The sequence below is a fragment of the Heloderma suspectum genome, chromosome 3 (assembly GCF_057233095.1).
Source record: "Heloderma suspectum isolate Gila_16-S chromosome 3, 16-S_ref, whole genome shotgun sequence".
Taxonomy (NCBI): Eukaryota; Metazoa; Chordata; class Lepidosauria; order Squamata; family Helodermatidae; genus Heloderma; species Heloderma suspectum.
The window spans coordinates 94046470-94059695 of NC_139460.1; the positions used below are offsets into that span (position 1 = coordinate 94046470).

The 13226-nt window shown below is 41.0% G+C and overlaps 1 protein-coding gene across 2 annotated transcripts in view; it reads right to left on the reverse strand.

Moving 5' to 3' along the window:
- Window positions 1–13226, reverse strand: part of KDM6A (lysine demethylase 6A) — a 170591-nt gene that overhangs the window by 66600 nt on the left and 90765 nt on the right. For both annotated transcript variants that reach the window (XM_084843887.1, XM_084843886.1), the window contains exons 8-9: window positions 6432–6466; window positions 2436–2529 (exon numbers count right to left, since the gene is read on the reverse strand). In XM_084843887.1, coding sequence (XP_084700013.1) covers window positions 2436–2529; window positions 6432–6466 — 129 coding nt within the window. The remainder of the gene's footprint in view (window positions 1–2435; window positions 2530–6431; window positions 6467–13226) is intronic.

A 13226-nucleotide genomic window follows, 5' to 3' on the forward strand; every position in this document is an offset into this window, starting at 1 on the left:
GAACCTGGCAGAGTCGCTTCAGCGTGGGTGGTTTAAAACGGTGAGAGAGCCACCTGGCAAGAGCAGTTAAAAACCCTGCCAGCCACTCCTCACAACCTCACTCATGCCAGCATCATCCATCCTCCTTTGCTACTGTCAGTGTCTGCCCCTTCATAAATACTGCACTGACACTTGGCAATGTCCGCAGTGCGCTGGCAGCCCTTTTTTATAATTATATTTTCAGTCCTTAAAAACTGCACGAATGGGTTCAGTGTTTTGTTGTTGTTTTCCTCAGTCCTGCTGAAGTGCACAAGTATGCACATTCACAGGACCGCAGCAAGGCATATTTTCTTATTTTATTCACATGCTTCATTGACTGTTAAACTGGTAAGCACAGAAGTAAGGTCTACATACTCCCACAGTATTATACCTGCAGCAAAAAAACTCCTTTCTTGGTCAGCTCCGCTTTCAGAGTTTGCTATCAAAGCAAGCCCCGAAGTGCAGGAGGAAATTGACAGCTGGCATTTAAACATATTATTAGGAGAATTTGACAGGTGGATGTGCAGAGGGCATATCAATGTGCTTGGGTACTGTACTACCTGCGGTTATACTGATACAACTTAAGAATGTAAACTGCGGTCCTACAAATTCGCGCACTTGCAACGGAAAGAAGAAATTAAAAACATCAACAACAGCAGTGATCCAATTTGTGCGAATTTGAAGGACTGAAAAATAAAAAAAAATACCAATCCCATTTGCACAAATTTGAAGGACAGAGCAATAAAAAAAATACTGATTCCATTTGCGCAGGTTTGAAGGAGGGATAGGGGGGAAAAGGACTATCAACATTAAAATTACTCAGAAAAGGGGTAGCAATCAGAGGGTGGGGGGAGTTTCCTTCCACAGGGAATAAGATGGTCCGAGATTTTGTGCTTTGCCACTTGCCAATTTGACAGCTATGCAGCAATCAGCTGGATGGGGGAGCTCTTGGCCATTGGGAATACAAGGAACCAAGAGGGGCTGTGCTGCCATGCCAAGCCACCGCACGCCCAGTCATCTGTCAGGAGTAACGTGGGTTGTTCAGTGAACAATCAACCCTTGGTGGCTTATTCTCAGGGTAGCTTAGTGTGACATGCAAACTCACCCAATCAGTAATTAGGTTAACTGTTGGTTGTTTAACCACAATGTGAAGTACATGCAAACAGCCCTTTATATTCTGTTTTGAAAGTGCGCAGGGCTGATATTTAGGGAACTATCCACATGATCCCTAGATCTCTATCCTAAACAGCTGCTAATCCAGAACCTCATATATTTAGGGTAAGCATTCACCTTCTATTACACTTTCCTTACTTTTATATATGGTAGAGCCAATTTGCTACAAGTAATAGAAGTTCAGGTTGTTCACACTTAGCATCAACATGACCAAGTACATGTAGTTAGCATTCAAAAGCAGTATCACTTGAACTCTCACATAATCAATGATATGTTCCCAAACAGAATTTGCGACAGTCCAGAGAGAAGTTGATTTTCATTATTAGTAACCTTAATGTTAGTCTCTATGGTGCAGCACTGGCTAACTCCGATAGAGGAAAATCTATTTATTATGCTTTTGACTAAACTAGCATGAGACAAAATTTTGAAAAGACATGTTAAAGAGGTGCCTGTAGAACTTTAGGTTACTTATTCTGTGCCAGCTGCTGCAGCTGGAGCCACACCTATACAACACCTCTGCTTATTAAGGACTTGGCAGCACCTCAGAGGAGGTAAAAAAGCTCCAGCCATCCTTCAGCTACCGCCAGCCACCAAGTTGTTGTAGCTGGAGGCAGTTCCACCCAACACTTGGCAGCCCTGGGAAACAGATGGAAAAGACTCAGTTCCACCAGCCAGCCAGCAAACTGCTGTTAGCCCTACTCAGCAATGACCTGACAATGTGGGGTAGGTAGGTATAGCTATAGCTGCCTCTAGATAATGCCTATTTATGTTATTTTGGAGGGTATCGAACACATTTAGATACTACTATGCTTTTTAGAGTTTTTTTCTATCTTCCTCTCTTCTATCTTTTCCCTGTAAGCCCAGTCTTAGCCTGCGATAGAAGGAAATAAAACAGAATAGTAGTTACAACTATCTCAAATTGAAGGTAGAAGGAAGCAATTCAGTTTTCATGTTTGTTTATTTCATACACTAACTTTATTTTGAAAATTTCACAGAAAAAGGAGGTAAGAAGATAGTAATAAACGCGAGCAAAAAACTTATTCCATGGATATGCTTGTACCCCTACATTTAGAGGATAGGTGAGGGAGGGGTCAGATACCCTTCCAATAGAACATTGGGTCTGTGGACAACTGGATGTACTACAATGTCCTGTCAACCCAAACAGTTGTAGAAAAACATGCAACACAATTCTGATTTCCTTCTCCTTCCCCAGTCCTTTTACATAGGGTTAGGGTTTTACATACCTAACTGTTGTAATACAGTTGCTTTCACTTGTGCAGGAAGATTTTCAGTCTGCAAAAGTTGTTCATATTCTTTCTTTGCCAGGTGATATTTTCTCTAAAATGGAGGTTTACAGATGTTAGAACATTTTACTGATAAACTAGATTGATATTACAGTTAATAACAAAAGATAAGCGAATGTTAATGACAACTAACGCACTGTAGTAGAAATACAGCTTTCACTGATAAATAAAACATCAATATAACTCAGAGGAAAAAGAATATTCAGACTTTGCATAATAAATGATGGACATATTGAAGTACTCATCTATCACTTCTCTATAATTTTGATAAATGTGATCCTTTATTCTAATTTTACTGTAGTTAGGATGCTCTACTGTGCTAGTGATGGCAGTATCCATTTGATAAGGTTAGGCTATCCATATACGACTTCAAAATTGGGGGGAGCTATTTATACAGATTGATGAAGAATTAAAATAAAATTAAGAGGAGTCAACGCAGCTGATTAAAAAGGATACCAGACTTAATGATATTCAGTACTACTTCTTGCCATTTAGGTAATCTTGGAAGCATTGTTTCTATATCTCAGTTTTTACACTGTAGATTAGGATTAACTCTACGACACAGCATGTAGCAATCAGTGGAGAAATATCTCTCTTTCAACACATTAGATAAGGATTAAGTCTACTACAGATCAGAGGAGACCCTTTAAAGTCAGGATTTAAAGAGTCTTCAACAGTGAAAATAGTCTAAAGTAATTTAAATATCTGCCTTTTGCGATCCAACATATTGGGCTGGATCCAGACCTGCTGTCATGCCTTCCCCTGTCCCTGACACTGCAGTCTTGGAGGAAGATTCCAACTCAGACACAGAAGGGGCTGCTAATTTGGGGGCTGCTCAGGCAGTAGAATGTCAGAACGGTGAGAGCCTGTCTCCGCCTGGCTTCTCAGCAGGGAGCAGGCCAGAGGAGTCTGACACTCTTTACCAGCTGCAAGATCTGACCTTGAGCAACATGCCTATAGCTCAGGAGGCTGACAGCATTTCTATGGGAAACAAGCAGGACAGAGACTTGGCTGAGGAAGGGGTGAGTAGGTGCTTCTGGTTAGTTGAAAGGCAGACAATACAATAGGAACTCAATCTGTGCTGGGTTATACTCCCCATGAAGACTCAGGCTCCCAGTTTGGGTGTACTCCTGGCCTAGGCCCTGAACCTGAACGCCCAGGGTTCGGCAGGAGTGCATATGCACAGCTGTGGCTAATTGGTCAATTATGCCTGTTCCCAGAGATGTCTGATCTGGCCATGGTTATGCATGCCTTAAAAAAGGTAAAGGTGTCCCCAACCAGTCGTGTCTGACTCTAGGGTGCGGTGCTCATCCCCGTTTCTAAGCTGAAGAGCCAGCGCTGTCCGAAGACGCTTCCGTGGTCATGTGGCCGGCATGACTGAACACCCAGGTGCACGGAACGCTGTTACCTTTCCCGCCGAGGCGGTATCTATTTATCTACTTGCAATTTCTTGCTTTTGAACTGCTAGGTTGGCAGGAGCTGGGACTGAAGACGGGAGCTCACTCCGTCACGCAGCACTCGGGTCTCGAACTGCTGACCTGCCGACCTTCCAGTCTGCAGTTCAGCGTCTTAACCACTAAGCCACCGCAGCACCCATGCATGCCTTAGTTACACCTCATTTGGACTACTATAATGTGCTCTACATGGGTGTGCCTTTGAAAACTCTTCAGAAACTCCAGCTGGTCCAGAATGCTGTGGCCAGACTGTTGTTGGGGGTTGGTTACAAGAAGCAAGGGACTCCTTTATTACAACAGCTGCAGTGGCTACCGGTCAGTTTCCAGGCACAATTCTAAGTGCTGGTAATGACCTATAAAGCCCTAAACGGCTTGGGGACCAGGCAACCTGAAAGACTGCCTTCTCCCGCACAAGCCTGCCTGGGTTTCAAAATCCTCAGGGGAGACCCTTCTTTTGGGACCGCCACCTTGAGATGTGTTTGGTGGTGACACAAGAGAGGGCCTTCTTGGTGGGCGTTCCCAGGCTGTGGAACTCCCTGCTGAGGTAGGCTAGGTTGGCTCCCTCTCTTCTGTCCTTCTTTCATCAGGCAAAGATGCTTTCTGTTGGGTAGAGTGCTGTTTTTATTCTGGTATTGTTGCATATATAATTGTGCTTTTAATGTATTTGCTTTATTATTGTTCTAATCAAGTTTTTATTTATCTATGGTTCAGTGCCATTTTCTTGGTAAAAAGGCAGGGTACCACTCAAATAAATAAATGAATAAATAAATCACATAAAACTGAAATTAATCTAAGTATTGTTTTCAGGTTGCCTTTATATCTTTGTGTATGTACTTATGCATGGCAGTATAATTAGCACATAGTGAATATCAAGAAATATTCACTGTATTAGTAAATTTCTCAGACTGACAGAGACATATGCTGTTGCCACAATGACTTGCACACCCCCTTAGAACTGAAAAGTTAATAATTTGAGTAAACTGAATTTTATGCATCTAGATTTCACCTCACAATAAACATCAGTATGAAGTTTTTGAGAACAACTGCCTTATAGTCAATGTGCTTAAAGTTGGCCCAGCAAGTCAAGAATAAATGGTTTGAACTTCCCCAAGTGAAAATACAAAATAAAGTCATAAGTTGGTAACTCTCACTCTTGTCTCACACAGATCAATGGAAAAGAAAGGGGACAATATCATGGCATACTTTAAAAACTACATGAGATTCCAGAGAACAAAAAACCAAAAACCTGGTGAGCTGACTCACTGACTCCCATCCTGTGAGAGAGGCACACAGTTGACAGTTGTACAGATTGGGGGGGGGGGAGTGGGGGAGAAAGAATGCACCTTGTGCATCTTAGTTCCATCATTATATCCAAAAATATGGGTAGAGAGGAAGGAGAGAAGAGGGAAACATTTCTCTCAAGAACTGTTTTGGCCTCAAAAGGAATGCCTAACTTTAGTTTGAGAATGATCATTACTGAGGTGTTGAGTGTTCTCACATTTTGATTTTCAAGTTGACAGTACTGCTTGGTGATAGTGGGTGAGGAGATGATTATTTCCAACATACATACAAACCACCAACCCATCAATTGAGAGGATGTTCACTTTTGATCATGTTTTGTCCTGTTACTGCTCTGACACCATTTTCCCACCCCGCTTACTTCTCCTTTCTAGAATGTTCTCTCAGCCAATCAGGTATCACCTCATAATGAAACAGATTTGTCTATGTCCTGACGTTACTGAGGGCAAGCAACACTCATTCAGAGTGAGGTCAATGTTTTCTGAGTAGCTTAAACATTCCATCCCAGTTTTAAACGTCACTGAAGGGGGTGCTTTCTCAGTGCTGACAAATGTTTGCAAAAATAGCACACTCATTTTAAATCAACCCGATGTCAAGGGTTTCTTGGAGGTCTCTCTCTGTCTAAACCAGTAGCCAAGTCCAGACACAGACAAAGGAATTCCTTTCAAAGCTTTATTCTTCTTTTACAACTTAACAACTATACCGATTGCAACTAGACCTGGGCAGCACATTACCTATGCCCTAAGTTGGAACAGTTGGTCCCCGTTTGAAAGGGAATTACTGGCAGACCCATGAACTTAAGGACTAGGGAGAGTCCCTCCCCTTTTCCCTTGGGGCCTCTGGGTGCAGCCGTTGTTTGCGCGCCAACCTGGCACTTCGCCTCCTTTCCGCGCCCTCCATCTGGCGCTGCTCTCTGCGTCTGCGTCGCGCATCCACCAAGTCTGCTATCTGTGCTTGGTCACTCCCTGGACTGCTAACTAAACTAGGAATGCTGGTGGGAGGAATCTCCGTCAGCTGTTGGTCCTGGGAAAGAGGAGCGCGCTCCTCTCCCAGGAGCGACTGCTCTTCCTCAGAATCAGAACTACTCTGGGATTCTATGGGCTCAGTGTCCACCCTGACACCGGATTTGATACACAGTTCTAACTTAACCATATTTAGCAACCAAGAAGCATTATATACATACCTGGGTTTCATATAAATGGGCAATGTGAAACCGAACTGTAAGAGGAGGGAAGCAAACATATTAGAAATAATAAACTCAAAAGAATCAAGTACTGTGTTTACATATGCATATTTATCTGTAAATGTTCCTAGTTTTGTGTGTGGATGCTGTATGATGAAACAGAGGAAAAGAGGGTCTGTACAGATGGTACAGACCCTCTCCTCATCCTTGTAGAAAAAGATAGAAATGTAAAAATGCCCCCTAGCTTCAACCCCCAAACCCACAGTGGACGGAGGTTGAACATGCACGCATGCAGCCTTTACACCACTGGAGAATATCCCTGGCAGAAGATGTCATGCAGGCTTAGCGCCATTAGGACAAGGAGTTTTTTTGGCTCGGAGAAACCAAATAGTTGCTACTAGCTTCGCCTCAGATTAGCATGAGTCCAACAATGAATGGTTTGGCTGGGCATCAAAAGAAGCACTTTTAAAATTATTATTATTACATTTATATCCCGCCTTTTTTCCTCTTGCAAGGAGCACACACAGTCCTCCTCCTCCTCTCCATTTTATTCTCACAACGATTGTTAGCCTGAGGGTCAGTGACTGGCCAAAATCACCTAGTGGGTTTCATGGCTGAGTGGGTACTAGAACCTAGATCTCCCAAGTCACAGTCAAACACTCTAACCACAACACCACACTGGCACTGTGGCTCATTCTCTGAAGCCCCAATCTTTCCCCTCCCCACCCATGACAACTTCCACTCAATTAATACTCAATGAGATTTATAATAAAACCATAAAAATGACAAAATACAACAATTTAACAACAATTTAACACCAACCCTCCCCCTCGACACACACCTAAAACAAAACTGATAAAATACATACATACAGGACTCTTAGTCGCAAATCTCTTTCCCTAGCATATGCACTAGATTACGGACAGTCTCTTTGTGCTCCATTCTCCCCATTCTCCAAAGTGACCTCTCACAGTTCTTACCTACCCGCATTTCCCATACAAGTCAATGGTGTCCACTGACTTCTATGAGAAAACTTCATGAAGATTTAGTTGGGAACTTAGCCTAATTTGACCTTTATCCTAAAAACATTTGACTAGTCAAATGGCCTGTTGTAATAAAGAAACCAGAGCGAGCCACATTTCACACTATTTAAAGGCCTGCATTTGAATAAGTTCATCATCCAGGTAAGTGGAATTCCTACCTATGATTTATGGCATGCATATTCAAACACTAAATGTTATTTTAGTATCACCAAGTAAGGGCCAAAATATACTTGACACTATCAACAGCACTGACAACTACACCAGCTTGCGGGGGGGGGGGGAGCAAGTGCAGGAGGTTGGGGTCAATGACCATGGGATGGAGAGGTTTAAGCCTTTCCTCCTTCCTACAGTCCTAACAACTCCTCCTGTGCCCCCCACCCCACCCCGCCAACCGTTATTAGTCCTGGAAAAGACGCTTCCATTGGAACCAATGGAACTTTTAGCCTTGAGGTTAATAACAGGTGTGGGGTGGGTGAGCAAATTTTCATCAGGCCCATGGCAGAGAGTAAAGGGTTACACTTCCCCACCCCGCACACTGCAGTCCCAACAAAAATCCCATCCAACCCTGCTATTAACTTCCCCTTTTTTCAACTGACATGACTACAGAAGAGGAGTTTAAGCATCACATCTAGTTTCGCCCCAAGAAACTTCTAAATTCCATGTTTTATTCTCTCTAACATCACTAATAGAGTGATTAGGTGAAAAATCTTTCCTAAAAAGGGCATTTATTTATTTTTTGAATGTGATTAAAAGTTCAATGGAACAGCCAAATCCCTGTACCCACTATCCTTGCCCATTACAGCCATACCAGCCCTTTCTCCAAACATCAAGATATAGAGCAAAATAAAGCAAATTCTTCAAGCTTTACAGAACAAGGAGAGCTACCAGTGGAATTATTTGTATTTGGATCCACCTCTCAATTCCACTATATATATACTATCTCAATAATATAAATATTCATAAGTCACAATAGCTTTATAGTACAATGGATATTATTTCCCCAAACCCTGACAAATTCAGGATTCGTAAGCAAGAAATATTGACTTTCCTCCTGTACTTTAACTTATTATGCTTCACTTTTGGCAATACTGAAAGGTTTTAGCCTGAACAACAAAGCGTCTTGTGGTTCCTTAAAGACTAACACATAGCATAAACCTTCATGGACAGGTTTGAGAACCAACAATATACATGATGCTTTAAAACTACTTTTATATTGTAGTTTTAAGCTTTCATATTTTATATTGTTTTATGCTATACTTTGTGGTTTTAATTTTTGTGAACCACCCAGATACCTTCAGCTATTGGGCTGTAGAGAAATGAAATAAATAAAATAAAAATAAAATAAAATAAAATAAAGAGTAGTTTGAACAAAAAGACAGGCTCTCTGAGGATAATGTAATCTAAATTTTGACAGTATGGGTGAGAACAAAGAGTGGGGAAAGGAAGGAAGGGAAGGGAAGAGGAAGACAGGGAAAGGGCAAAGGTAAGGAGTAAACGTATTTTAAATAAAGGAAATAATGGGAATGACAAGAGTAGAAAGGAATGGATGTGAACAAATGCAAATACTTGTGCAGTATTAGTATAGGGTGGGTTCAAGGATGAAGAGGTTAAACCAAAGGGTTCACAGAACAGTGGGTTCTGAACAGAGATACGAGGAGAGGATGACACCATGTAGGAGTTCTGGGAAGAATTTCCAGGCATAAGGGGCAGTAAGGAAGGATGGGTGGAGTTATTTAAGGGAATGGAAAACTTTGGGGTAATTGAGGATGCTAGAGTTGGTGGAACAAAGGTACACAGGAAGGAATCTAATGGGAAGTAAGGGTAGGAAGAGGAACTTGTGTAGGATGCAGAAAGTAGATGTGAAAGACAGCCTGTGTGGTATAGTGAGAGTGTTGGACTAGGACTGGTGAGACCCAGACTCAAATCCCTACTCAGTCACAAAGCTCACTGGGTGCTCTTGGGCAAATCACTCTCTCAGCCTAACCTATTTCACAGAATTGTTATGAAGATAAAATGGGTAGAGGGAGAAGCAGATATTCCACCTTGAGCTCCTTAGAGGAAGGGTGGGATGAAAATTGAATAATGAAATAAAACCAGGGTAGGTAATTGGGAAGGGGCATCACATGGTATAAGCAACAAGAGAGATGTATGATTTTGTAGTTCTGCATAGGGATGAGGGAACTAAAGTGGGACAGAAAAGAGGTTTCAGAAGCTAAAAAGGCAGGATTACCAGAGCAATGAACCAGCTAGGGGATGAGGAGAAAAGCACAGATTTTAGTATGTTGGATAGGAAGAAGGTATATGGTTTAGTGAACACAGTGAATATTGGGAGCAGTCAAAGATAAAACTAAAGATAAATGTGGATGCTAAAATATTAACAGCGATTCTTGCTAATACACTTCTGAGGATGATACATACATTAGTGCATCCTGATCAAGTGGGATTTATTCGCCAAATGGATATAGATAATTTAAGGCTTGTAGTAAATTTGACTGCCTTGAAAAACGAAAGAATGGATTCAGCATTGGTTATTTCACTTGATGCTGAGAACGCATTTGACAAATTACATTGGCAGTTTGTGTCTGTGACTTTGGAAAAATTGGGCTTTCTGCAGGAATTTTCAAGATGGATTAGAATTTTATATCTCCTGCCCTAAGTCGCGAGTGGGCAGTATAGAAATATAATGAATAAATAACTGAAAAATGGAATTCTTTCAAAAAAAATTTTTTTGTCTACAGAGAGGTACAAGGCAGGGCTGCCCCCTTTCTCCCTTGATACTTGATTTGTGTTCAGAACCCTTGGCATATGCAATTAGGCAGAACAGAGAAATTTGTGGATTCATGCATGAGCAGGTTGAATATAGGGATGTGCAGTGCTGGGAAATCTGTTCCATTTGAACCCGATGGGATTCTGCAGTGTTTCCACTGTGGTAAGTGGCAGCAGACTAGCAGAGTTTTTTCCCTGATTCCTGAAATGTTTTGTGCATATATTTTTGCGGAAGTCCCACCATTTGCCCAAATGGCAATTTGTGCAATTTTTGGGAGGTAGATCTTGAAATTTGTGTAAATAGGGTCTTTTTTTTAATTCCCCCAGACTTTTGCAAGTGCGCAACAGCACAGATTCAGCTGTCTGTATATTTTGCCTTGTCAATTTCTTTGTATGTTTCAGCTATCAACTGGAGCACCAAAGTGAAATTGGTAACATACAAGGAAATTGAAAAGGTGAGACTGCATATAGGCTAATTTATACACAGTTGCCAAGGTACGGAGGTGGGGGGGATAATAATAAGACAAAGGAGGAACCCATTTGTGCAATTCAGAAGCACTGAAAAAGAAAAAAATGCAAAAGAAGTGGACCAAAGGGGGAGGCAAAATCTCCCACTTGGCAATGTAATCCTCTTGCTATTAAGTGTTGAACTGATACTTGTCAGTGTCCTCCTCCTTTTCAACACATCCCCAAGTTTCTAGCAAGTCCAGAAAGGAGAGTTATTGACTCCCCTCCACCTTTTTGCGGCTACTCCACAGAGCAGTTACTGCTGTTGCACAAATTTTCCCTCCTTTTACTTCCCAGACTCTACATTTGCACAAATTTAGTTTCCTTTATTTCCCAGCCTCTAAAATTGAACAAATTTTTCTTCCATTTACTTCCCAGCCTCTGAATTTGCACAAATTTAGAGCCTGGGAAGTAAATGGGAGGGAAACATCCCTAGCTTAATATAAAATGGCTTTATATGCAGATGACTTGTTATTTATCAGCATGTTTGAGTCTTCTATGCCAAAATTAGTAAGATTGATACCTTTGGTACACTTTTGAGTTATATTATTAATTGGTCAGAATCTGAATTAATGCCAGTAGGAAGTATTAGGTTACCTGATGTAGTTACTAAATGGCAATTCTGCTGGTTTTGAGACGTTATAACATAACTTGGAATACAGGTGCCTAGAGATATTTTTCAAATGATTAAACTGAATTTAAATGGATTGCTGGCGGAAATATTTCTGGATTTGGAAAGATGCGCATCACTTAATTTAAATATTCAGGGCAAGGTTAATATACTTAAGATTAATGTCTTATCATGGGTAATTTATGTATTGCGTAATATACCTCTATATATTCCCTAAATGTATTTTCAAGAACTCTATGCTGGATTTCGGAATTTTAGGCGGGGAGTTCTCCTCCTCTGTTTTCGCTTAAGAGGATGCAGTTGCCACTTAGGGAAGGAGGATTTAACTTCCCAGATCTTGGTTTATATCATAAGGCTTATCTATTATCTTGTACCAATGAATGGAAGAGATCTCTTTTATTTAACATTTTTCCATGGATTGTTTGGGAGTCAAACTACTTGACAACTCTTCTCGGCTGAATGGCACTAGGATCAAGGCACATTAAAAAGAAAGGAATGGCTCCACCCATAACTTTGGCAACTAGAGAAACATGGCATATAATGTCTAGTCAGCTGCATTTTGACCCTTATTTTCATGCTAAATGAAATTTATGGGGGAATCCTGATTTGAAAATAGAGAAGCAGCCTTTTTTTGTGGAACTGGATCAATAGTGGAATTTATAATTTATGTCAGCTAATAGGATGATGAGTTTTTACCATTTTCAATACTGTAGAGTAGATATCACATCAACTAGTGCTGAGTGGCAATATATTCAACTACAGCACCTTTTGGTGTCTATATATGGGCCATCAGAGATGAGTGCTTCGGCACCTCCCATACTACGGGAAGAATCAATTGGCTCTTTATAGAAAGCTACACATACAGTAGTTGTTTATGAATGTCTTTTGAACTGTAATAAAGTGGATGAATGGAAAAGAGAACTGGAATGTTCTATACAGCCTAATCAATGGAATGTTGCCTTAGCTTCTATATGTACCATTACTAGAGATTTAAAACAAAGGCTGATTCAACAAAAAATGATGTTTTGTATATACTGGACATCACAGAGGCTGGTTAAGATAAAGCTGCCTAGCTCTCCTAGATGCTGGTGATGTGATGCGGATAACACGTTGCTGAGACGTATGATGTGGGCATGCACTCTAGTGGCTTCTTTTTGGTTGGAAGTTACTGCCTGCATAAATTTTGTTCTGGAAAAATCTTAAATTATATTCCTGTGATATGGGGATTAACAGAGGGACAGAAAAAGGGACTCTGAAAGCCCTAACAGTTGCAATAAACTTATACTCCAAGCCTGGAAGGATGAACACTTATCACCTATTGTTCAGCGGACTGAAGTTCTTACTGCTCTTGCTGCATTTGAATGCATTTCTTACCACTGTCAATTTTGCCTGGATGGATGATTATTTAGACATATCGCCTACTTACATTAATACATATATTTGAAACAAAAGTGTCAAAACATTTTTAAAAAATCAATGGCGTTGTGAACAGTTGCAGCGAACAGTTTTTGTGACTGGATATGCTTTTATACCTGTTTTTCTTGCGTTCTTGCTATTGGTGTTATTGTTTACAGGTTCCCTCCTTTTGTTTTAATTGCAAAAAAAGGGGGGGGAGATAAAACCAAATACTTGGTTGAGAGGATGGACAGCAATGTTGTATCATATCAGTAGTTAGGCAATTATATAAGATATAATGCCGCAAGAATGTAATCCTGACAAAATATAATATTAGGGCACAATCCTATTGATTGCGCCCTAGATTATTTTAAGCCCCCAAACTTGGAGACTTATGAGCATCCTATGCAGGGCAGGTGGAGTGGCAGAGGTGATCTTCACCTCCCTGTCCTC